Raw genomic sequence first — 26,560 nt, forward strand, 5'->3', positions numbered from 1 at the left:
TGAACGACTATCTACCTCTTTGGTGATCCTCAGACTATTCTTGATAGGACTTTGCTGGCTTTACCTTGCACTAAACGTTATTCCCTTATCATGAATCTATACACTGTACTTTCATCGATTGTAATCATGTATTGTCTTTTTGCTGACTGGTTAGCACGCAACAAAGGCTTTTCACTGTACCTCGGTACACGTGACAAGAAACTAAACTAATAAGGTCATAAGGGATAGGAGCAGAATTAGGCCATTCAGCCCATCAATTCTGCTTTGACATTCAATCATGGCTGATCTATCTCGCGGACCCAGTGGGCTGAAGGGCCTGTTTCCGCGCTGTATCTCTAAACTAAACTAAACGAAAAACAGATGGATGTATACTTACATAAGAAGACTTGTCTGTTACAGGAGCGACAGTGAAGGCTTTCAGGTCATCCACTGAAGAAGAGTCATATTGTTTTCCAAGATAAGAATACACAACATGGTCTTTGATGAAAATGCTGATGGCTCTGAGCATGAAGGAGATAAACAAGTGGACGTGGATATAGTTCCTGGTGCAATGGAGTCTTCTGTTAGGGGAAAAATAATTCATGTCAGTCACCTTCAATCAATAGAGTTCAATTTGAATAATCAAACTATCAAAGTGATGCACTGTCACAATCCTTTACAATGCTATTTTCCAACCAAATTCATCTATTGAATCAACCTCCAGGAATCACGAATGCTTAAGTCTTTCATGCCTGCCAATATAATCAAAGTTTTCTACATATTCTGCAGAAGCAAACTTTTCACAATAGTCACGCATACAAATATCAACATTAACTCTGAAAGCTCCTGGACATTTCCTGGTCCAAGTTGCATCAATGGCCAAAGTTCTAAAGACTTTCGTAGAACTTTTTGGAAAAATATGTTTCATGATGAATGCTTTGACTTGTCAAGGTTCAATGTTCACACTTCATTCTGGCAGCACCTGTTGACCATGTGTACAGGGTAAACTCCGATCTGCTTCCTGCAGTTCAGTTTTGTCCTTTTCCTTTTGCTTTTGGTTGGCACTTTTTACATTGATGGATTCACAATTATCCCTCAGAATGTAAACTTCAAAGGAAATATGATATTACAGATATTTGACTGATGCCCCTGTCCCACTTAGGAAACCTGAACGGAAACCTCTGGAGACGTTGTGCCCCACCCAAGTTTTCCGTGCGGTTCCCGGAGGTTGCAGGTGGTTGTCGGAGGTTGCAGGTAGTTGAAGCAGGTAGGGAGACTGACAAAAACCTCCGGGAACCGCACGGAAACCTTCAGTGGGACGCAAAGTCTCCAGAGGTGTCAGTTCAGGTTTCCTAAGTGGGACAGGGGCATAATACTACTATTCTATACGACTTTATCTGCTCTTGTCTATTTGTCTCAAGAATGTTAGGAATAATTCAAAACGTTTTTGACAAAATATGTATGCAAAAAGGATGCTTTTTATCATCCTCAGTAAACTTCTGCTCACCATAAAATAATGGCTCATGTCATCCCATTCACCCATCACCCACTCACTGAACTATAAATAACCCCACTTTAGAGCCCACTAATAGAAACATAGAAACATAGAAAATATGTGCAGGAGTGGGCCATTTGGCCCTTCGAGCCTGCACCGCCATTCAATATGATCATGGCTGATCATCCAACTCAGTATCCCGTACCTGCCTTCTCTCCATACCCCCTGATCCCTTTAGCCACAAGGGCCACATCTAACTCCCTCTTAAATATAGCCAATGAACTGGCCTCAACTACCTTCTGGCAGAGAATTCCAGCGTTAGTCTGCTAAACGTGCTATGAACTTGTTTCAACGTATCAACATACTCTCTTAAATAGGGAGATCAGTATTGTTCACCATACTCACCAATGCATTATATACAGTAACTGAGGCATGACCCAGCTATCTTTGTATTCATTTTCCATAACAAGGAACGATTCTATTCTGATGGCTTTCCTTTTTACTGGCTGTTCTAACATAACAGTCCTTTGTGAATAATGCATTAGGACTCCCAGATCCCGCTGCTTCTCAGACCAGTGTGTCTTTAACTAAATATGCATTCTTCCTTTCATATGATTGTTGCATTTAAGAGTCTTTTAGATAGAAACATGGATATGCAGGAAATGGAGGGAAATGGATCAGGTGCAGGCAGAGGAGATTTGTATAACTTGGCATCATGTTTGGCACAGACATTGTGGGTAGAAAGGCCTGTTCCTGTGCTGTACTGTTCAATGTTATCAACCAGCTCATTGCCTATTTATTTGAATATTCCCTCAGTCCACATTTTTAATTTCCTTGTTGCATTTATTAATGAGTATTTTACAGCTTTAGTTTATACTAGACTAAGTAGGACCCGTTGGGTCCTTGTCACACAGGAGGCCTGGTCTCCCCATGCAACCTGTTCCCCAACGCAATATTCCACCACACCCATAGCCCCCCAACTGCACAGGCGTATCTCATTTCCCCTCGTCCCCAGCATTCTCGCCCCCTCCTCTTCACTGTCCCTCTTCTTTCCCCTCTCCTCCTCCCCTCCCCAATCCCTCCCTCTCCTTTCCCCTACCCTAAGTCACTCCCTATCTCCCTCCATAACTCCTCTCCCCTCCCTATCCCCCACCTCCCCACTCCTCAACTCCCCCAACTCCTCCCTCCCCCTATTCCCCCACTCTCCCTCCTGACCTCCCCCACTGCCCTCCTCTAACTCTATTCCCCACTTCCTACCTCCCCCACTGCCCTCCTCCTCTTCATCTATTCCCTCTCCTCCCCCACTCTCCATCCTCACCTACCCTCTCCTCTCCCTCAATCCCCCCACCCTCCCTCCTCACCCACCAACCCAGGATCTTGTGGTTGCTGCTCCTTTCCATCCTTGCGTGCCTGGAGCCAGCAGCGCCACTGCCCTCAGAGCCAGGCTCAGCGCCCAGGCTTCGGAGGGAGATGTCGCGGCTGTGGCTGTGGCTGTGGCCGTGCAATGCCAGGCGAGGCGGGCGCCACCGGTGAGTGACAGCTGACGTGGCCAATCAGTGCGGTGATGGTGCAGGAAGTGGCGTCGCCATCGCGGCCATGACGTTGACTGACAGGAGAGGAGACCATTCTGTGTGGCCAATCTGCGCATGCGTGGTTTTTAAGATTTTTAAACTTTAATCACTTTTAAAATATCCCATCGATGGGAACAAAACTTGTTGCACTTGTGGCAGAGGAGAATGGCGAGTAAGATGGCAAAAAATCGTAGTGCTATTCTGTACCGTTTTTGCACAAATAGAAAAATCACGCAAACCGGAAGAGCACAAGATCAGAGTTTTAGTCATGTAGATAGATATATAGATAGATCTCACCAATTCGTGGGAATATTTTTTTTCTGTACCTATTCTATCAATTGACATATTATTTTATAAATATCAGGTTACCTCTCACCCTCCTTGATGAAACAGTACCCAAGCCTGATAATCTTTTCCATTAGCTTTAACCTACATTTTTAGGGTTATCTTCATATCATTAGTGTCTGTAATGATGTATTTCAGTTATTTCTATAAGCTCTAGAGAGCTGAAATGCTTCACAATTCTGAATCTCCTTTTTCTTATCATTTTTTGTCAAACGTTTAGGCACGTCATACAAGGACAATATTGAATGATAAAATTACAGTGAAGTTAATTTAACACATTTGAAAGGTTAAGATCTTAATAACGTGCAACATAATAGATGGGTTTGGTGAAATTTGTATAATTTCAGTAATTTGTGATTTATAAATATTTATTTTATGGATTTTTACGACAACACCACTGTGATGTTTACTACAACATTTTTTGTGGTAAGTGTCTTGCATTTACAAAGTTAATTTTGGCTGATGTAAAGAAGCATGCCACTTTCAGAAATATACATAATGTATTTTGCCAAGTTAATTTTTTTTCAAATTAAGGAAATTAAGTGTTTTTTGTCAAATTAAAGACATTTTGTTCAATATGCACTTTCAGGGAACAATTGCTTCTGCGATGTAGGTGTGTATGTGTATGTGTATGTGTATGATAGGAGTGAATTCCAACTTTAGTTTACTTTAGTTTAGAGATACAGCATCCTTCGGCACACCGAGTCCACACCGACCAGCGATCCCGACATATTAACACATACTAGGAAAAATTGTACATTTATACCAAGCCAATTAACCTACAAACCTGTACGTCTTTGGAGTGTGGGAGGAAACCGAAGATCTTCGAGAAAACACACGCAGTCATAAGGAGAACATACTATACAAACTCCGTACAGTCAGCACCTGTAGTCAGTATTGAACCAGCGTCACTGGCACTGTAAGCGTTGTGAGGCAGCAACTTAACCACTGGGCCACCGTCCCGCCCATCTCCTAACCAAGAGTAATCATATTCTAATGTCTCTTCAAATATTATACTTGATCCTGCATTATACATGCAATACTCCAGAACATAATAAGATCTTTCTGCTACTGTTGTGACTTGAATATAAGCCTAGATTATACATAGATACAGGGTTTCCACTGACATTGCAATGCAATAGTAGAAAGTATGACGGAATTAAGGAGCTGTTGACATAAAAAGATAAATAATGTACCACTGAAATGAACAGAGAGACTTTTTAAGACACACATTCATTATTTGACAATAATACCCATGGCATGTTTAATGTATTTAATCATTGGGTAAGTCAAGGATCATGTTTTTCATTCAATTAGTGGTGAATTAAGTGCTCTTCCACAATTAGCCTGACTTTGGCAAAGAAAACTCGAAGCAGGTTCCCTGGACCTTGCTGCTCGTTGATCATTTCTTCCAGAGGGTTATAAGTATCTGGATGAAGTGAGGACAGATTCAAGTATCACAGTAGGTGCTCAATAATGAGTAACAATCAAGACTTACTTGAAAAGTGACTATTTTGAATCTCATGCCAACATTGCCTTAAAATACAGCGTTCCCTGGGTTACGAATGTCCTGACCTTTCGAAATCTGATTTCACCTATATTCCCTCAAATAAAAACACGCAAACTGCTGGAGTAACTCAGCGGGTCAGGCAGCATCTCTGGAGGACATGAATGATGTGATGAGAGATGCTGCCTGACCCGCTGAGTTACTCTAGCACTTTGGGGGGTTTTTTACACTAGCATCTGCAGTTCCTTGTTTTTCCATATTCTCCAATATGTTTTTTTTTTAAATATCTTCAGTATGGCTGCTTTTTGATTAACCAATTAATTGATTAATTTTCAAAACGTGATTAATTATTAATTAATCCATTTACCCCGATTAAAATGATTGATTTTCAAAAATCTGGAACTCACTGCATGATTCACTACACACTGGGAACTGGGAAGAGTAAGTTGTTCTTGTTTGACTAACATTATCACGAAGGGCCAAATGCCCCATCCCCCCTTCTGCATGTTAAATTGAAAGATTCCATAATTTAGATGTATTCACTATCAGACCAACTGTCTAGCGATTGGGTTCAACATGATTTTTCAAAGGGAACCTTTCAGCTTCACAGGAGACACCAAGACTCCAATACAATTCTGAAGAGCTTTCACACAATGCCTGTCCCACCTATGTAATTCTCCATCTAATCATTTCTGGCTCCTTTGTGCAGCACTCTGTACTAGCCTGGCTAAATGATAATATTCACAATGTGACATTCCTTCTGAAAGTCAACGTAAGGATGGGTGGGGAAGATTCTTGTCTTTTGTACGTACTTGAAATATCCCATGATCATAATGGCTATGGTCAGTGAGCAGAGTGAAACTGCATATCCGATGGTATACATCACTGATAGTCGTTCAAAGAATTCCTGTTGAATATGAATACATATATTAAAATGTTGAAAATGCTTGGTAGAAATGTTATACTGCGCAATTATTCATTTTTGTTAGTCATGTGTTAAAATGAAAACAGCATCATAAATACATTGGAAAATTGGGCTTTGTTTCAATGTTGATTCCCGATAGATTGCAACACCAGTACAATGTAGGCAAGGGGGGGGGAACGGTCTCATGTTGGATTGCCGCATTAAATTAGCTGTAATCTAATAAGGCCGCATCCAAGAAACTTCAATCAGATATACTTCAAAATATACATTATTTTGTTAAAATAGCCCTCAAGACTTACTAATGTTTTAATTGTGGCCGTCAGTCAAGGAGGATTATTTAATTGAATCTTCTTTTACACTTTGGTATTTTAAATACGTTCATTTTAAGATTAATATACAAGTAATAAAAGAGAACAAAAACATATTAATAAAAATAAAAGGTAGACAAAAATGCTGGAGAAACTCAGCGGGTGAGGCAGCGAAAGAAATAGGCGACGTTTCGGGTCGAGACCCTTCTTCAGACCTGAAGAAAGGTCTCGACCCGAAACGTTTAGACCCTTTTTTGCCCTATTTCCTTCGCTCCATAGATGCTGACACACCCGCTGAGTTCCTCCAGCATTTTTGTCTACCTTCGATTTTCCAGCATCGGCAGTTCCTTCTTAAATAAAAATAAAAGGATTTGTTCTACAAAATTTGGATTCATTCAAAAGGCCGCACTTAATGGCCTAGAAGGCCGCTGGTTCCCCACCCCTGGTGTAGACACTGCAACAACATGGAGAAGGAAGAGTATGCTAGTACCTGTCTGTCACTGTTATGGAGTTGCACAAAGCACTCTGTGTAATTTGTCCATGTTCGATTTAGACTTCCCGCAAGCTTCCACTTCCCATCTTCCTCACAGTGTCGATAGGCAAATCCTGCAACCCAAGTGGGAAAATAAACCTCCCTGTTCCTTCTGATTGACTAGCTTTTTGCCGTTCAAATTTATGAAGTCAACAATAATTTGTAAACAAAAACAAATAACACATTAAATAAAACACAGTACCGTCATGATTAAAGTCGTAAACATAGCTTGGGCAGGGGACCACAGTTAAACTTCCAGGGATCCCATTTGGCCAACATGTTAAGCCATCCCACTCCGGAGAGCAAGATCCATCTGTAAAAACACAGGAGATCATAAAAGCAGGGAATACAGTGAGTCTGTCTAACAGGCAACAAGTGCGCTGTTGTAATTCTTAAAATACCTACGAAAGAAGTTGAAATACAAAAATCAGAAAACACTCAGCAGGACAAGCAGCCATTATGTAGAGAGATGCAATGTTAATTTTCCAGTGCAAAACCTATTATCAGAGTTGAGAAAAGATAGAAAGATCAACTTAAGATTTATGGAAACAGAGAGTACAGGAGCAATTTAGTTTAAAGTTTAGTTTAGAGATACAGGGCGGGAACAAGCCACCGAGCCTGCACCGACCAGCGATCCCCGCATATTAACACTATCCTACACACACTAGGGACAATTTATATTCGTACCAAGCCAATTGTCGTACAAACCTGTACGTCTTTGAAATGTGGGAGGAAACCATAGATCTTGGAAAAAAAACCCACGGGGTCACGGGGAGAATGTGCAAACTCTGTACAGACAGCAATTGTAGTCAGGATCGAACCCGGGTCTCTGGAACTATAAGCAATTCTACCGCTGCACCACCGTGCCACCCCAATGGTGCCAGCCATGTCCAAGAATGCAATTTTGTGATAACGTATTAGGGGGAGCAAAGAGGTCCTTCTGCAGTTGTACAGGCCCCTAGTGAGACCACACCTGGAGTATTGTGTGCCGTTTTGGTCTCCAAATTTGAGGAAGGACATTCGTGCGATTGAGGAAGTGCAGCGTAGGTTCACGAGGTTAATTCCAAGGATGGCGGGACTGTCATATGTTGATAGAATGGAATGGCTGGGCTGGTATACTCTGGAATTTAGAAGGACAAGAGAAGGTCTTATTGAAACACATAAGATTATTAAGTGTTTGGACATGGTAGAGGCAGGAAATTTTTATCCCGATGTTGAGGGGCCAGGGGCCACACTTTAAGAATAAGGTGTAGGCCATTTAGAACAGATGAGGAAAACCTTTTTCACACAGAGGGTTGTGAATCAGTGGAATTCTCTGCCTCAGAAGGCAGTGGAAGCCAATTCCCTTTTTGCTTTCAAGAGAGAGTTAGATATAGAGATCTTAAAGATAGCGGACTCAGGGGATATGGGGAGAAGGCAGGAACGGGGTGCTGATTGTGGATGATCAGCCATGATCACAGTGAATGGCGGTGCTGGCTCAAAGGGCCGAATGGCCTACTCCTGCACCTATTGTCTATTATTGACTCAGTCCTCAAAATCTAGGAGCAGATGTGAAAGTTCCAAGTCTTTTTACTCTTGTTAATCAACCTTTGTTTGGAGATTATTAATTTTCCTCCATCATCGCAGAATTTTTGGAGGGAGAGAATTCCATATTCCAGATGTCCACTACCCTTGTGTGAAAAAAACATCCTGACCACATCCCCCAAACAGATTTGAGTGCATGCAAGATTTGACTAAATTATTTTCCAAATTAAATAACTTGTATGGTTAAAATATTGCTTTGTTTATTTCCAAAACTGCAGAGCAAAAGTAATGTTTCTCACACTACACCAGTACCACCTAGTCATCAAACCACTTCGAAATTATCATTGATAAAGAAATGCTTCCATAAATGAAAACAAAAAGTCTATCCAAAGTTTTCCAGACATTTATATTCATTCACAAAAAGATTAACTAGAACAAAACAAAAGGAGAAATAAGTGCATTAGAAGCAGACCTTTTAAAAATCTGTGGCCTACAAAGACCTTACATTGACTTGGCCTCCACAGATTCACCACCCACTGACTAAAGAAATTCCTCCTCATCTCCTTCCTGAGAAGATTATGGATAATAGAATGTTACAGCATGAAAACATGGCCCAACTCATCCACACTGAGCAGTGGATGCCTTTCTGAATTGATCTTATCGATTAGCTCCTGGTCGATAGCCTTTAATGCCTAAGTGATCATCAAGGCAGTTTTAAAATGTAGTCAGAGAACCAGCTTCAAGCATTCTCTCTAGAATTGCATTTCAGGTACTTATCGCTCTGGGTAATGATGGCTCCCCTCGGTGTCCTTCTAACTCTCTTCCCCATTACACTAAACCCATGTTTCAGTGTTTTATTTAACTCTTAAATGAGGAAAATGCTACCCTAACAAAACCCTTTGTAAATTTATATACCTCAATCGTGTCCCATCTTAACCTCCTCTTCTTCAGGGAAAACAGATTTAGCCTCCCTAGCCTCTCCTCATAACTGAACTTGCTTTTTAAGCTGGAGGCCTGGGACCAGTGGTGTGTCAGAAGGATCAGTGCTGTGTCCCCGATTATCTATCATATATATGAACTATTTGGATAAAAGCGTAGGTGGCATGGTTGGTATGCTTGCGGATGTTATCAGAATTGATGGTATCATGGACAGCGAAGGCTACAACAGGATCTAGATCAACCTGGAAATTGGGAAAAAGGATGGCAGATGGCATTTAACTCAGTCACGTGCAAAGCAATGTAGTTTTGGAAGTTAAAACCAGGGCAGAACTTGTACAGCAGGGCGTCGTGGAGTGTTGTGGTACAAAGTGATCTCAGGGTACAAGGTGATCTCAGAGTACAAGGTGATCTCGGAAAGTGGCAACACAGGTAGAAAGGTAATAAATGCCAGCATTTATTTCAAGAGGACTAGAAATACGAAAATAGGGATGTAATGCTGAGGCTTTATAAGGCGCTGGTCAGACTGCATTTGGAATATTGTGAACAAGTTTGGGCCCCATATCTGTGGAAGGATGTGCTGGTGCTGGAGAGGGTCCGGAGGAGGCCGCAGAGAATGATCCCAGGAATGAGTGGGTTAACATATGATGAACATTTGATGGCACTGGAGTTTGGAACAATGAGGGGGGACAGGGCCGGATTTACGTATGAGCTGGACAAGTTTCAGCTTAGGGCCTTGACATCTAGGGAGGCCTCGCAAAGCCGGATTTACCACTAGGCTTCATAGGCTGAAGCCTAGGGCCTCGAAATCTAGGAGCCCTCCGACCAAGGCAGGACACCTGCTGTTCAACTCTGGGTGGGCCCCCCTCTCTATCTCTCTCTCGTCTCCCCCCGCTATCCGTGTCCGGGCCTCCGGGTCTCCGCTCCCCGCTCTCCGCTCGCTCCTCATCCGCCGGCACGGCAGGCCGCCTTGTACATGCGCATTGCTGCGGCCTGCACATCCTCCCCCTGCACATGCGCACAACCACGGCCCGCACTTCATCGGCCGCCCTTCGCATACACACTGGTCGGCGCTGGGCACTTTCTCCCTCGCTTTGCATCGTGGGAGATTTGGCCGCCATTGCTGCCCGGTCGCTGCCTCGCCGCCAGCGCTGAAAACCAACGCAGAATCACTCCCTGACCCTGGATCAGGAGTAACCCCCTGGAGTAACTCTTGCTTCTGGTTTCCTGGTCCTCCATAAATATTCTAAATGCAATTTAAACTGGAGGTGGTAGAGGGCTGAACAATAACAGCCTATTGCATTTTATCTGTTTATTTATTGTGTATATATATGGTCTATGGTATATAAACACACTGAACTTTTATCTCCTGTTCTGTATTATGTTTACATATTCTGTTGTGCTGCAGCAAGCAAGAATTTCATTGTTCTATCTGGGACACATGACAATAAAACTCTCTTGACTCTTGACTTGAACTTAAGCAAAAAAGGGTTCTTGGGGAAAAAAGAGGTACCTTAAATTTAGTTGTGTCTGGCTGGGTAACTATGGTAGGGTGAAGACTATTCCATGCTTTAATTGTGCGGGGGAACTCCATGGAGCAGGATAGAAGTAATTGGGTGACGTTTTGGGTAGAGACCCTTCTTTAGACTCCCTCAGGTTTTAGTGTCTTTAGTTTAATTTAAAGATACAGTGTGGAAACAGGCCCTTCAGCCCACCGAGTCCACGCCGACCACTGATCACCCGTACACTAGTTCTATCCCACACATTAGCGGAGTAAGTCAAGAGTCAAGAGTGTCTCCCATCTCTCACGTCCCAGTTAGAACAATGAAATCCTTACTTGCAAGAGCACAACAGAATATGTAAACATAGTACTCTGTAAATAATGTTATAAATGAGAAAACAAAACAGTGTATATTCATACATGAATATATAACTATATAATATATATATGTGTGTGTTTGTGTGTGTGTGTGTATAATATATATACCCACACACACACACAATTTCCCACCTAGGATTAATACAGTTCTATCGTATAGTATCGTGTGTGTAGGAAGGAACTGCAGATACTGGTTTAAACTGAAGATGGACACAAAAAGCTGGAGTAACTCAACAGGTCAGACAGAATCTCTGGACAAAAGGAAAATATTACGTTTTGGGTTGGGTCTGAAATAGGTTCCTGCACACCTTTGGAACGTGGAAGGAAACAAGAGCACACGGAGAAAACCCATGCGATCAAAGGGAAAAGGAGCAAACTCCATACAGACAGCACCCATGTTCAGGATCAATTCCGGGTCTCTGGCACTTTTAGGCAGCAACTTTATGGCCAATGTACAGCCCCATAGTCTTAAACTTAATTAATATGACAAGTGTAGCAAGGGGGGTGGCATGAGAAAGAAAGGAAGAGGCGGAGACAGTAGGCTGTGGGAGAGCTGGGAATGGGAGGGGAAGGAGGGAGAAAGCAAGGGCTACCTGAAATTAGAGAAGTCAATGTGCATACCGCTGGGGTGTAAACTACCCAAGCAAATATGAGGTGTTGCTCCTCCAAAATGCGGTGGGCCTCACTCTGGCCATGGAGGAGGCCCAGGACAGAAAAGTCAGATTCGGAATGGGAAGGGGAGTTGAAATGTTGAGCCACTAAGGGAGATGAGGTTGGTTATTGCGAACTGAGTGGAGGTGTTGTGCAAAGCGATCGCCAAGCCAGCGCTTGCTCTCACCGAGGCTGATCATACGCTGAATAATCCATCCACATTTTTGTTTGGAAGTGGAAAGAAATAATAGAAATTACTATCATTGCAACGTGTAAAAAGAGTTGAGATACTGTATTATAATTTTGCTGCATGTCATTGTGGTATATATCATGTCTTGATTGGTGAATATGTTTAGTTTGTGACTTTATTTGAAGCAGAAATAATATGTGAATGCTTCATTGACCATAATTCCAACTGGTAACTACGCACTTCGTCCAAGCACATTATCGCACACGTCATGCAAGCCGTCTTAAATGATCACCTAAACTGTCATTTGGCAAATTAAAAAGCTGCCAAGGTTGCCCTTCAGTAATTTTCCTTGCCCTCCATTTCAGAACAATAGTGTTTTAAGCCAATAACTCGACACTAGCAGTGGCAATAAATAAATAAGTAAATAAATAAATAAATAGATAAATAAAGCACAGCTTTTCAGCCCCATAACTTCCTCTAGTCGTGGAGGTGGGGGATTGTGGGGGGGTGCTCACAAGTGGAACAGCTTCATCTAAATCCGGCCCTGATGGGGGACCCCATTGAAATGTACAGAATAGTGAAAGGCTTGGATCGAGTGGATGTGGAGAGGATGTTTCCACTAGTGGGAGAGTCTGGGACCAGATGTCATAGCCTCACAATAAAATGGCGTTCCTTTAGGAAGGAGATGAGGAGGGATTTCTTTAGTCAGAGGGTGGTGAATCTGTGGAATACATTGCCACAGAAAGATGTGGAGGCCTAGTCAATTTTTAAGGTAGAGATAGATAGATTCTTGATTAGTACAGGTGTCAGGGGTTATGGGGAGAAGGCAAGAGAATGGGGTTGAGAGGAAGAGGTAGTTTGAATGGCGGAGTAGGCTTGATGGGCTGAATGGCCTAATTCTGCTCCTATCACTTATGAACTTATGAACAAGGTGGTGAAGAAGGCATGTGTGGCATGCTTGCTTTTATCAGATGGGGCATTGATTAAAAGAACAGAGATATCATATTGGATGTTGATGATATGGCACCTGGAACATTGTGTGTAGTTCTGGTCAGTTCCAGGTGCCACTACATTGTGTGTAGTTCCACTAGAGGAACGACGTGAGTGCAGAACAGATTCACAAAGATGTGGCTGGGAATGGAGGGTTGAATCTTCTTCTTCTTATCGAGCTCACATCACAAGATTAGAAATTGTTCAACCAGAGCGGAACACACTTCTCGGCATTTGCATACAATGGTGTCTTGTGCTTCTTGTGGGTGGTGGTGGAAAGATTGGTGGAAACAGGGCCGCGACGTGAAAGCTCTTTCCTTGACTCCGAGGGTTGAATTATAAGGACTGATGGGATACAGTGGAACAGTTTTTTCTGTGGAACAAAGGCTTAGTGGAACTAAGCTGAGGTTTCTATTGTTACATGTACCGAGGCACAGTGAAAAGCTTTGTTTCGTATGCTGTCCGAACAGAAGAGATTTATCATACATAGATATAATCAGTTCAAACTCAAGTACAATAGATAGAGCAAAGGGGAATATACAGAATATACAGATGCAGAATATAGTTCTCAGCATTTTAGTGCATTGTAGTGCATCAGTTCCATAGATTAAGTTCAATGTACTCGTTGGGGTTGAGGTGAATGAAACAGTATACTAGCTTACGGAAAGACCATTCAGAAGCCTGACAACAGAGGGGAAGAAGCTGGTGGTGCATGCTTTCAAACTTCTGTACCTTCTGCTTGTCCGGGAGCAGGGGGAAGAAGAAGTTACCTTAGATCACAATAGAGATCTTGTTGGCGGCACGACTCACCCGTTGCAGCAGCCCCTACAGCCTGTCTCTGTCTCTGTCTTTTTTTTATTTTTTGTCTAGTTAAATGTAGTGTTGGTGTTTTTTAATACTGGTTTTAAATGTGTATATGCAATTTCTTGTGCTCTTATTTAGGGGAGCTATTCCTACAAACTCTTGTAACCTCAATATGCTGTCCGGGAGACCTGAGAAGTTAGTCCCAAGTCGGGTCTCCGTTGTCGTTGGGGCCTAGCACCATGGAGCGGCCTCCAACCTGAACGACCCGGGGGCTCGGGAGACTGTGGCAGCTTGCGGACTACTCACCATCATGCATGGGGGCTGGCAGATCCTCGGTTATATTAACGCGGGGGTGAACTCGCTGCTGCGACTCGACTCCTGGAAAGGTCACCCGGAGTTGGCTCCAGCAACGCATGGGCGATCTATTAAACTCGGGAGCTCGCGGGTCCGGGGGAGCCAAAGCTGACCTGTCTAGCTGTGGCCCTGGTACATTTTAATATTCCCGTGACGATGGGGTTTTTGACCCAGAGACTTGATTAACAGTAACTCGAGGTCTTGATTACGGAATACAACTCAGAAAGGCTTAATTAGGTCACAAACAGAATGAGATGATAATCCACAAGTCTAAATTCATAAACAGTTGATCCAAATTTCTGTTGTAGTGAAGGGTGCATGCATAATTAATTAAATTCCTGGTTGGCTTTTTCTGCGGTTTGTGTCACCAAATTGAGAGCAGGGGAGATTTAAAAGACTTTGCCTTCCATCACAGTCGCAGTTTACTGTGATGGATGTTTGTGTGAATTTAATTGTGTGTATGTCTGTAGGAAATTGTCTTTGTTTGTATGGCTGTGTAAACAAAATTTTGTTTGAGTATCACTGGGGCTCAAATGACAATAAATTTGTATTGTATTGTATTGTATTGTACCTGGGTAAGTCTTGAATGATGTTGGCTGCTTTTCCGAGGCAGTGTGAGGTGTAGATGTATTCAATGTTTGGACGTTGGGTTGATGTGATGGACTGGGCTACATCTGCAACTCTCTGCAATTTCTTGTGCTCTTATTTAGGCAGAGCTATTCCTACACCGATCTCTAATGTAACCTGACAATATGCTTTCTGTGTTGCATCTGTAGAAGTTAGTACAAGTCACTGGAGACATGCCAAATTTCCTCTGCCTCCTCGGGAAGCAGAGGCATGGTGTTCCAAGCTGCCACATCAATGCGGTTGGATTATGACAGATCATTGGTTATATTAACGCCAGGGAACTTGAACTTGTAGGAGCAAGATGGAAAGGTCACCCGGAGTTGGTGCATGAAGTAACGGGCGATCTATTAAACTGGTGTTTGTGCCCCAGGAGGCAGCCAAAGCTGACCTGTCTAGTGTGGCCCTGGTACATTTTAATATCCTCAAACGATGAGGTTTTGCCCAGAGACTTGATTAACAGTAACTTGAGGTCTTGATTACGGAATACAACTCAGAAAGGCTTAATTAGGTCACAAACAGAATGAGATGATGATCCACAAGTCTAAATTCATGAACAGTTGATCCAAATTTCTGTTGTAGTGAAGGGTGCATGCATAATTAATTAAATTCCTGGTTGGCTTTTTCTGCGGTTTCCTGTCACCATATTAGCACAATCTATGCCCCTATTTACTAATTATTAGCCCTCACTATTGGTTACTCCACAAGCTCGCAGCCATTTCCAATTCGGCACCATTGCTGCTGACTGGGGCATGTACTCCATGTTTCCTGAAGTCAGTAACTAGCTTCTTTATCTTGCCGACATTGAGGGAGAGGTTATTACCCTGACACCATGTCACTAAATTCTCAGATCTCCGAGTCTGTACTCCATCTCATCATTGTTTCTGATTCAGCCCACCACAGTAGTATCCTCCAGAAACTTGGAGATGGAATTAGGGCTGAATTTGGCTGTACAGTTGTGAGTGTGCAGGGAACATAGTCGGTGACTTGGAATGCATCCGTGTTGAATCATTCCCCTCTCAACTTAAACCCATGTCTTCTGGTTCTCAATTTCCAGGCATTAAGGGGCTGTCCCACTTGGACGACCTAATCCGCGAGTTCTGGCGAGTTTTCCCTCGACTCATACCCGCAGCATGGTCGACACGAGGTCGTAGGAGGTCTTTGTACTTCTCCTTCATGCTCGAGAGTGGTCTCCGTGTACTCGAGGCCTCAGCTAGGTCGCGACATTTTTTTCAATAGGTTAAAAAATGCCCGCAAAGATTCGCCACAAATAAATATTCGATACATGATTTTTATATCGTAGGTTACATTAGTCGTAGGTAGATCGTATTTAGGTTCATGTTGCGTAGGTAATCGAGGGTAGCCGAAGGTAGTCGCTTTCTAGTTCATCATAGTGGAACGGAGGTCGAAGGAGATGAGCGGAGGTCGTCTTCACTCTCCAGTGCCGATTCGTTATCCAAAAAAGCCCAAAAGTTAGTCGTTATAGCTAATTTGATATATAGGTTATAAATATGGTCCCAACGTAGTAAAAAGGAGGTTCATACCTGTAATTTTTTAAAAACTCTTATTATCTCGCCAATTAGGTTGCCCAAGTGGGACAGCCCCTTAAGACTCTGTGCATTTACCTAATCTATTCCTCTCATGGTTTTGTACATTTCCCTTAGATCGACCGGGTCTTGCAGCATTTTTCGGACTAAAGTCCCAGCTAGGCTCAACCTGTGCCTGTAGCTCAGTCCCCTAGTCTTATAAATCTCGTTTTAAACCTTTTCCTGCTTAACAAACATGCTTCCAACACATGCCGATCAAAACTGAGGGCATACTCCCAATGACGACCTCAGGTAATGTAACATTACTATAACTGTAACATGACCTTGCAACTTCTATACTCAATACACTGACTGAAGAAGGCCAATGTGTCGAAAGCCTTTTTTGACCATCCTATCTACCTGTGATGCCACTTTCAAGGAATAATGCACATGCACTCCTAGATCCCGCTGCTCTACAACACATTCAGAGCCTTATCATTCACTGTGTAGGCCTTGCCCATGTTAGACATCCCTAAATGCAACACCTTACATTTCTCTGTATTAAATTCTATCAACCATTCAGCAACCCGATCCAGATCCAGCTGCAATTTTTCACAACCATCTTCACTATTTACAGTACCATCCACTTTAATGTCATCTACAAACTTGCTAATCATGATTTGTACGTTCTCATCCAAGTCATTGATATAGATGATGAACAGCAATGGGCCCAGCAGCGAATCTTGGGGCACGCCACTAGTCACAGTCCTCCAGTCTGAAAAACAACCTTCCACCATCACACTGTGCTTCCTTCCAAAAAGCCAATTTTCTTTCAGCTATCTCTCCTTAGATCCCATGCGATCTAACCACCCAGAGCAGCTGACCATGCGAGGTCTTTATATTTGATATATATTTTAACTTTATTAGTTAGTCATCATTATAGTGGTACAGCAAGGATATAAGCCCTTTGGCCCACTGAGTGCACCCTTAAAGGGCCTGTCCCACTTGGGCGACCTTATCCGCGAGTTCTGGCGATTTTGCCCTCGACTCATACTCGCAGCATGGTCGACACGAGGTTGTAGGAGGTCTTCGTAACTCTCCTTCATGCTCGAGAGTGGTCTCTGCGTACTCGAGGCCTCAGCTAGGTCGCGGCGTTTTTTTCAATGTGTTAAAAAATGCCCGCGAGTAAAAAAAGGTCGCCATGGAAAAAATCGTTACTTTTTTTACTCGTTGGTTTAGTCGTAGTAGGTCGTAGTAGGTCGGCATGTTAGTCGTAGGTAATCGAGGGTAGTCGAAGGTAGTCGAAGGTAGTCGTAGATAGTCTTCATCATAGTCGAAGGGAGGTCGAAGGAGATCGAAGGAGATCGAAGGAGGTCGTCTTCACTCTCCACTGTTCGGTGTCCAATTTTCCCAAAGTTAGTCGTAGCTAGTCGAAGCTGGTCTTCAACATAGTCAAAGGAGGTCTTCAACACGTTATTTTTTCAAACTCTTCTAAATTCGCCAATTAGGTCACCCAAGTGGGACAGCCCCTTAACACTATTCCTACATCAATCCTATTCTTTACTCCTCCACATTCTCATCCACTCTCCCCACGTTCCACCACTCACCTACATATCAAGGGGCAATTTACAGTGGACAACTAACCTCGCATCTTCCAAATCTCTGGGATGTAGGAGGAAGCCAGGCACCCAGAGAGCACACATATGGTCACCACGGCCCTACTGGTTGTGCCACGGTAAATGATAACCCAAAGATATGCAGGTTTGCAGGTTAATTGGCCTCAGTAAAATAGTGTCTAGGGAGTGGGTGCGAAGGTGGGATAACTAAGAATCCATGTGAATGATTGGTCGATGGTCGACGTGGACTTGGTGGGTCGATGGGGCCAGATTGCATGCTGTATCTCTAAACTAAGCTAAGCCAAACAAAGTTATTAGTGGTCTCTTACATTTTAGTCAGGACTGGGAGTTGCAGAAATTCTGCAGTTACTTGCATATTCAATAAACTACTGCTTATTCATTTTATGTACTGATAGCGTGCGCTTTTCTTAATTCTATGATGTTCTCTGTAAGAATGGTCCATTGGGTGGGGAGATGAACCTGTTTCTGTGCTGTACAGTTCCAATGGGACAGATATGCAGTATCTCCAGAACTGGAGATTTAAATGGAGAATGCATTGGCTGAGCTTTTTTTGAAACTAGAGTGTAGGAGACTGAGGGGGTGACCTTATAGAGACTCCAAGGTGAGAGGGGAAAGATTCAGAGGAGACCTGAGCAGCAGATTTCGCATTGTCATACAACGTGGAAACAGGCCGTTCGGCCCAACTTGCCCACACCGGCCAACATGTCCCAGCTACATGCAACACCTGCCCCTTCACCTCCCCCCTCGACTACATTCAAGTTCCCAAGCAGTCGTTCCAGGTGCGACAAAGGTTCACCTTTATCTCCTCCAACCTCATCTACTGCATTCGCTGCTCTAGATGCCAGCTGATCTACATCGGGGAGACTAAGCGTAGTTTGGGCGATCGTTTCGCCGAACACCTCCGCTCGGTCCGCAAGAACCTACCTGACCTCCCGGTGGCTCAGCACTTCAACTCCCCCTCCCATTCCCAATCCGACCTCTCTGTCCTGGGTCTCCTCCATTGCCAGAGTGAGCAACAGCGGAAATTGGAGGAACAGCACCTCATATTCCGCCTGGGCAGTTTGCATCCTGATGGCATGAGTGTTGAATTCTCCCAATTTTGCCAGCCCTTGCTGTCTCCTCTCCTTCCTTAACCCTCGAGCTGTCTCCTCCCATCCCCCCGCCCTCGGGCTTCTCCTCCTCCCCTTTTTCCTTCCTTCTCCCCCCCACCCCCCATCAGTCTGAAGAAGGGTTTCGGCCCGAAACGTCGCCTATTTCCTTCGCTCCCTAGATGCTGCTGCACCCGCTGAGTTTCTCCAGCAATTTTGTGTCCCAGCTACACGTCCCACCTGCCAGTATTTGGTCCATATCCCTCCAAACCTGTCCTATCCATGTACCTGTCTAACTGCTTCTTAAATGTTGGGATAGTCCCAGTTTCAACTACCTCCTCTGGCAGCTTGTTCTATACACCTACCACCTTCTGTATGAAAAATGTACCCCTCAGATTCCTATTACCTCTTTTCCCCTTCACCTTAAATCTATGTCCCCTGGCCCTTGATTCCCCTACTCTGGGCAAGAGACTCTGTGCATCTACCTGATCTATACCTCTCATGATCTATACACCTCAATAAAATTACCCCTCATTCTCCTGCACCCCATGGAATAGAGACCCAGCCTACTCAACCTCTCCCTATAGCTCACACCCTCTAGTCCTGGCAACATCCTCGTTATGGATGTTCATGTGAAGGGTTGTGGGTATGGAGCAGTTTAGCAGTATCCACTTCACGAGGCCAGCTTTGGTCTGCCATAAACTTCAATCTGAGTACATTCATCCCAGTGGATTTAGGTAACAATTGTCGGAAGGAAGCAATGGGTGATAAATGAATTAGGAGTGAGGAGACAGGAATTGCTTTTCATCTTTCCATAGCTGTGCCGTGTGTCCCTTATCCAGCTTGTTTAACAAATTCTCACAGCACATGATTATAATCGGAATTTCAGACTGAATGTAGGGGTGGGGGTGAAGACCTTGAGGTGAGGAAAGACCAGGATGAATCAGGGCCCACCACAAATGAGCTCAGGCAGGGCGGTGGCTGGTCAGCCTATTGTTGGCCTTGAGAAGATGTGATCTCAAGAGGAAAATAATGTGGAGAATTGTTGAACTGGTAACACGACGAGGGTGGAGGAAGGGGGCAGGGGGTGGGGGTCTCGTTCTCATTGACAATAGACAATAGGCAATAGGTGCAGGAGTAGGCCATTCGGCCCTTCGAGCCAGCACCGCCGTTCAATGTGATCATGGCTGATCATCCCCAATCAGTACCCCGTTCCTGCCTTCTCCCCATATCCCCTGACTCCACTATTTTTAATAGCCCTATCTAGCTCTCTCTTGAAAGCATCCAGAGAACCTGCCTCTGAGGCGGAGAATTCCACAGACTCACCACTCTCTGTGAGAAAAAGTGTTTCCTCGTCTCCGTTTTAAATGGAGCATTGCATGCTCCACTTGCTTTGCATGTGGGACAATGTGTGTTCAGCAAAGCTAAATGATGCTGGTAAGCTCAGTATAATTGGGAGTATTGGCTTGAACCGTGGTTTCCCCATTTCAGACATGTATTGTACACTTTCCAAATCCTCAGTCCGTTCTAGTCCATCAAAAGTTGAATGTTAAACATTGCATTGTGAGAGCCATGGATAGGGTAGACTATCAAACCCTTTCTACTGGGGTGGACCTGTTAAGGACTGGCTTTGCGGTGAGAGGGGCAACGTTTGGAGGAGATGTGGGGTTAGTTATTTTGTACGGAGACTGGTAGCGGTGGAGGCAAATATGATAATGGCATCTGAGAGGTTTTGAGGAAGGGACATGGAGATGCAGGGAATGGGGGGATATAGATCACATGCAGGCAGAGGAGATTAAGCATTAGAAGAGCGTGCAACACGGTGGTGCAGCAGTACCTAACAGCGCCTGTAGCACCAGAGATCTCGACTACCGGTGCTATCTGTACAAGTTTGTAGGATACATTCTCCCCATGACCGCGTCGGGTTTTCTCCGAGATCTTTGGCGTCCTCGCCCACTCCAAAGATGTGCATGTTTGTAGGTTAATTGGCTTGGTATGAATGTAAATTGTCCCCAGTATGTAGGATAGTGTTAATGTGCGGGGATCGCTGGGCGGTGCGGACTCGATGGGCCGAAGGGCCTGTTTCCGCGCTGTATCTCGAAACGAAACTATAAAGATGTGAGGATATTGACATGGACATTGCGGACTGAAGGGCCTGTCCCTGTGCTGTGCTGTTCTATATTCCACGGTCATACATTATGCAGCATGTCCATCATCAGCAATATTCCACTTTCAAGAAATGGGAGCAGCAGTAGAAGCTGTTCCACCAATCAACCAGATTATGGCTGCTCTTCCTGCCCTCTTCCCACATCCCGTGATTCCTGTAACACAAAGCTGGAGTAGCTCAGTGGGTCAGGCAGCATCTCTGGTGAAAAGGAATAGGTGATGTTTTGGGTCGAGACCCTTCTTCAGATTGAGAGGGTCTCGACCTGAAACGTCACCCATTCCTTTTGTCCAGCGATGATGCCTGTCCCGCTGAGTTACTCCAGCTTGTTGTGTCTATCTTCGGTTTCAACCAGCACCTGCAGTTCCTTCTTACCCATCCGGGTATCTATTGATCGGTGTATTGAATGCAGTCAATGACGAGGCCTTGAAAACAGAAGATATTTGAGAGAAAACAGAGAATGTTTGAAAAGAGTGAAAGCATGTTGTAGATGGGAAGAGATGTGGCCACGATGGCTGTTTGATTTGCTGGTATGCCCAGCAAGCCAGGCTACACATGGAGAGGTGTAGAAAGAAGCATGGCAGGTAGAAATGATTCTTATATGGGCAGGATGAAGGAGCAAGTTACGTAAGATAATTCACTATTTGATTTCTTTTTTTCTATTTTCATGAACTATAACGAGTTTCTCCCATCGTGCTAGTGATCCTTTGTCCTGGTGATTCTGTGGAAATGCTGAGTGCTTCAATAGTTGATGATTACCAATGGGCTTTTACATTAATATGAATGGTACAGTGAGCACCATGCGTCTTTGTTACATATTGTGGGCTGCTGTGGACAACAAACAAATCCTTATTATAGCCATGTGCTGCTAGAATTTGTCAAACAAGCTGGATAAGGGGCAAATTTCTCGGACTGCACAGCTGGGGTGAGTTGAAAACCAATTCCTGTCTCCTTACTCATAATTCATTTATCACCCAGTGCTTCCTTCAGACAATTGTAGGCCAAGTCCACTAGGATGAATGTACTCAGATTGAAGTTTACGGCAGACCAAAACTGGCTCAGTGAAGTGGAAGCTGCTAAATTGCCAATTGTGCAGCAACAGTTGAAATATTCAAGGATGGCAGAGTCACTGACGAAGAAGGGATGAGTACTTTATGGAACTTTGTCAGCGGCATTGTGGCGAATCTTTTGTGTACTTTCTCTGCAAAAAAGAAGGGCCACTGCACCTAGGTACATGATAATTAAGTATCATCATCAAGTGAAATGGACAGTCACGTTTCAGGTCAAGGCACTTTCTCTGGAGGGAGAGGGTGGAGGGAAGGTCATGCAGTAGCTCAGCGGGTGCAGCAGCATCTATGGAGCGAAGGAAATAGGCAACGTTTCGGGCCGAAACCCTTCTTCACACAAGATATTGTTGCGCAGACAACAACCTCCAGCTTAATACTTCAAAAACCTTAGAAATCATCATAGATTTCAGACGCAAACAAAACCACAAACCCCCGGTCCATGTCAACTCCCATCCCATAACCTCCACAAACTCATTTAAGTTTCTAGGCACCTATATCTCCAATAATCTACAATGGCACATCAACGCAGACCACATCATCAAGAAAGGTCAACAACGCCTTTATTTCCTCAGTCAGCTCAAAAAGTTCAGAGTCCACAAACACCTCCTGGTCCGTTTTTATCAATCCATCATTGAAAGCATCATCACCTCCTCAATCACCGTCTGGTACGGAAACACCGATAGTCACTCACTACACAGAATACAGCGCATTGTCTCCAAGGCCTCCAGGATCATCAACTCCCCCCTCCCCTCAATCCATTCCATTTACCTCCAACGTACCTCAAAACGGGCAAAAAAGATCATCTCGGACCCCTCCCATCCAGCAAATCACCTTTTTCAGTCTCTCCCTTCAGGGAGGCGCCTCAGGTCACTTGCTACTAAAACCACCCGCTTTAAAAACAGTTTCTTCCCCTCAGCAATAAGAACTCTCAATTCCGTCCAATAATCAGACAATAATATGACTTTTGATGTATACAGTGTCTTGTCTATGGTCTTTGGTTGTTCTTTTTGCACTATGTATTGTTGGTGAGATTTGTGATTTGTGATGTGGTATGGATGCACTTTATTACGGTGATCTGTGTTGTTATTAGTGGTATGTAACTAAAGCAGTGTACCATCATGTACCGAACCCAAATACCACCAACCCTGGCTGCGTGGCAAATAAAGATTCTATTCTATTCTATTCTTAACAAGAGAGGTGGAAGTAACCAGAGGCTGTAGATGGTGGAATCTGGTCAGAAAGGTGGATAACCAAATAAGGAAGGTGGAGAGAACTAATGGAAATGGGGAGCAGGAAGGGCCCCGATCAGGTGAGTATGTAGGCAAGAGCAGGTGATTTTTTTAGTTTAGTTTAGAGATACAGCGCAGAAATAGGCCCTTCGTCCCACCGGGTCTGCACCGACCCACGATCCCTGCAGATCAACATTATCCTACACCCACGAGGGACAATCTTTACATTTACCATGCCAATTAACCTACAAATCTGTACGTCCTTGGAGCGCGGGAGGAAACGGAGTCTCGGAGAAAAACCCATGCGGATCACGGGGAGAATGTACAAACTCCATACAGACGGCACCCATAGTCGGGATCGAACCCGAGTCTCCGGCACTGCATTCGCAGTAAGGCAGCAACTCTACCGCTGCACTACGGTGGGCGAGCAAGAAGCTAGGTTAGTGGGCATTGGTGGGAATTTTGAGGATCATAATGATGCGTAGGTTATAGTTTGATTGACCTTGGAGCTCACATACTGGGGGCATGATGGGAAAATGGCCAAGATTAAATGTAGTTAAAATATCTAAAGTTGAACCATTCTGCTGAGAAGCAGGCTTTCTTATCTATTGGGGGGGAGGGGGGGGGATAGTCCTTCTAGGTTCTTATCTGTTGCAATCTTGAGATTGCAGCTGCTATTTGTCGCTATGTTTAGCACGCAAGTCTTGCAAAGATTAATCTCTTTTACGAGGGGTTCCCATTTGGCGAGCAGTACCTGAACATTTTAATGCGATCTATTTGTTAGATATTTGGGAGATAGATTTTCAAAACAACAAGAAACATAAGGTTAAAGTTAACTCTGAAAGAAAGACAAAGATGGAATGTTACAGGGACATTGATTAATGACGGTTTATTTCAACTCCATAAGTAACCATTGTCTCTTGAGGGTAGAAAAATTGTGCAGTTGCTTTGGCTTGTTGAAGCAGTTTGGGTTTGCACACACTGCTTCCTGATGTACATTGCTTAGTCCTTTTAATAAACCGACTTGTTCGATAGATTCGTCACAGATCTAGGAGTTGTTTTAATTTGTGTCCGTGGCTATCTGAGCAAAGTCAGAAATAAAGCACAAAATTCCCTCCTGCGGAAGGAATGGGGTATTGTGGAGAAGAAGGATCTGTGTCAGAGGATTGGGTGGAGAGAGAGACGAAGGGGAGATGGCACATGCCCGGAATTAGAGATTACAATGCTCAAATCGTTGAGTTGTAAACTACCAAAATGGAATATGAGGTGCGGTTCCTTTCATTTGCATTAGGCCTCACGTGAGGGGCAACTTTTTCACACAGGGGGTGGAGGGTGTATGGAATGAGATGCCAGAGGAGGTCATTGAGAGAGACACTATAACAACATTTGAAAGACATTCGGACGGATGTATGAATTGGAAAGATTTAGAGGGATAAGGGCCAAACATGGGCAAGTGGGACGAGCATCTATCTATCTATCTATCTATCTATCTATCTATCTATCTATCTATCTATCTATCTATCTATCTATCTATCTATCTATCTATCTATCTACCTACCTATCTATCTATCTACCTATCTATCTATCTATCTATCTATCTATCTATCTATCTATCTATCTATCTATCTATCTATCTATCTATCTATCTATCTATCTATCTATCTATCTATCTCTGATCTTGTTATCCTCCTCTTTCTATTTGCACAAAAACGGTTTGCGATAGCTCTAGGATTTTTCACCCACCCCCGTCCAGCCCAGCCCCAAGCAGCCCGGCCCCAAGCAGCCCAGCCCCAAGCAGCCCAGCCCCAAGCAGCCCAGCCCAGCCCCAAGCAGCCCGGCCCCAAGCAGCCCGGCCCCAAGCAGCCCGACCCAAGCAGCCCAGCCCCAAGCAGCCCGGCCCCATGCAGCCCAGCCCCAAGCAGCCCAGCCCCAGCAGCCCAGCCCCAAGCAGCCCAGCCCCAAACAGCCCAGCCCCAAGCAGCCCAGCCCCCAAGCAGCCAGCCCCAAGCAGCCCACCCAAGCAGCACAGCCCCAAGCAGCCCAGCCCCAAGCAGCCTGGCCCCAAGCAGCCCAGCCCCAAGCAGCCCAGCCCCAAGCAGCCCGGCCCCAAGCAGCCCAGCACCAAGCAGCCCAGCCCCAAGCAGCCCAGCCCCAAGCAGCCCAGCCCCAAGCAGCCCAGCCCCATGCAGCCCCGCCCCAAGCAGCCCAGCCCCAAGCAGCCCAGCCCCAAGCAGCCCAGCCCCAAGCAGCACGGCCCCAAGCAGCCCAGCCCCAAGCAGCCCGGCCCCAAGCAGCCCAGCCCCAATCAGCCCCGGCCCCGACAGCCCAGCCCAGCCCCAAGCAGTCCGGCCCCAAGCAGCCCAGCCCCAAGCAGCCCGGCCCCAAGCAGCCCGGCCCCAAGCAGCCCAGCCCCAAGCGGTCCCGCCCCAAGCAACCGCCCAGAGTTGGAGACCCAGCCGAGCCCGGAGTCGGAAATGTCGCCGATGTCGCCAAATGGAAAGTGGAGACTCTGATCCCCCTGGAGGAGAAAGACCAGCGTCCGCTGTGAGTCCCCATCGCACCGCCAATTCCAGCCACTACCCCCCTCTGTCCCCCTCGCTGGCTCCTCCCCCCGTGATGCCCTCCTCTCCCCCATGGCTCTTCCTCCTCCGTCTTTTCTCCGAGCTCACCCTCCCGCCCACACACACCCTTCTCCCCCCACACAACCCCCCCGCCCACTAACCTTTCCCCCACAAGCCCCCCTGGCCACACACACCACTACCCCCACACTCCCCGTCACCCCCACACCAACCCATCCACACCCTCCCACAACTTCCCCCGCCCTCACAACCCCCCACATACAGCCTCCCACACATCACCCCTACACACACTCCCCGCCCTGCCCACACACCCCTCCCCCCCCACCCCCCCCCCTGCCCCCACAACCCCTCCACCCGCACACCCCTCCCCCCACAACCCCCCCCCACACACACCCCCCACGTCCACACCCCCCCCCCCCCCACACACACACCCCCTCCCCCCCCCACACAACCCCTCTGCCCCACAACCCCACCCCACACACACACCCCCACGTCCACACCCCCCCCCACACACACACACACACACACCCCTCCCCCACCCCACACACACACTCCCCCCACCCACACCCTCCCACATCCCTTCTCCCCCCCTCCCACCCCCACATACACACCTCCCCACACCCCACAACCACCCCACCACACACCTCCCTCTCCCA

At 45.3% G+C, this 26,560-nt stretch overlaps 1 protein-coding gene across 1 annotated transcript in view; it reads right to left on the reverse strand.

Annotated features, from left to right (window-relative positions):
- The window catches only part of LOC129698546 (parathyroid hormone 2 receptor-like), a 126,622-nt gene that overhangs the window by 49,376 nt on the left and 50,686 nt on the right, over positions 1 to 26,560 (reverse strand). Inside the window, exons 3-6 of the mRNA XM_055637625.1 lie at positions 6,865 to 6,975; positions 6,621 to 6,736; positions 5,710 to 5,804; positions 377 to 560 (exon numbers count right to left, since the gene is read on the reverse strand). Coding sequence (XP_055493600.1) covers positions 377 to 560; positions 5,710 to 5,804; positions 6,621 to 6,736; positions 6,865 to 6,975 — 506 coding nt within the window. The remainder of the gene's footprint in view (positions 1 to 376; positions 561 to 5,709; positions 5,805 to 6,620; positions 6,737 to 6,864; positions 6,976 to 26,560) is intronic.

The sequence above is a fragment of the Leucoraja erinacea genome, chromosome 7 (assembly GCF_028641065.1).
Source record: "Leucoraja erinacea ecotype New England chromosome 7, Leri_hhj_1, whole genome shotgun sequence".
Taxonomy (NCBI): domain Eukaryota; kingdom Metazoa; phylum Chordata; class Chondrichthyes; order Rajiformes; family Rajidae; genus Leucoraja; species Leucoraja erinaceus.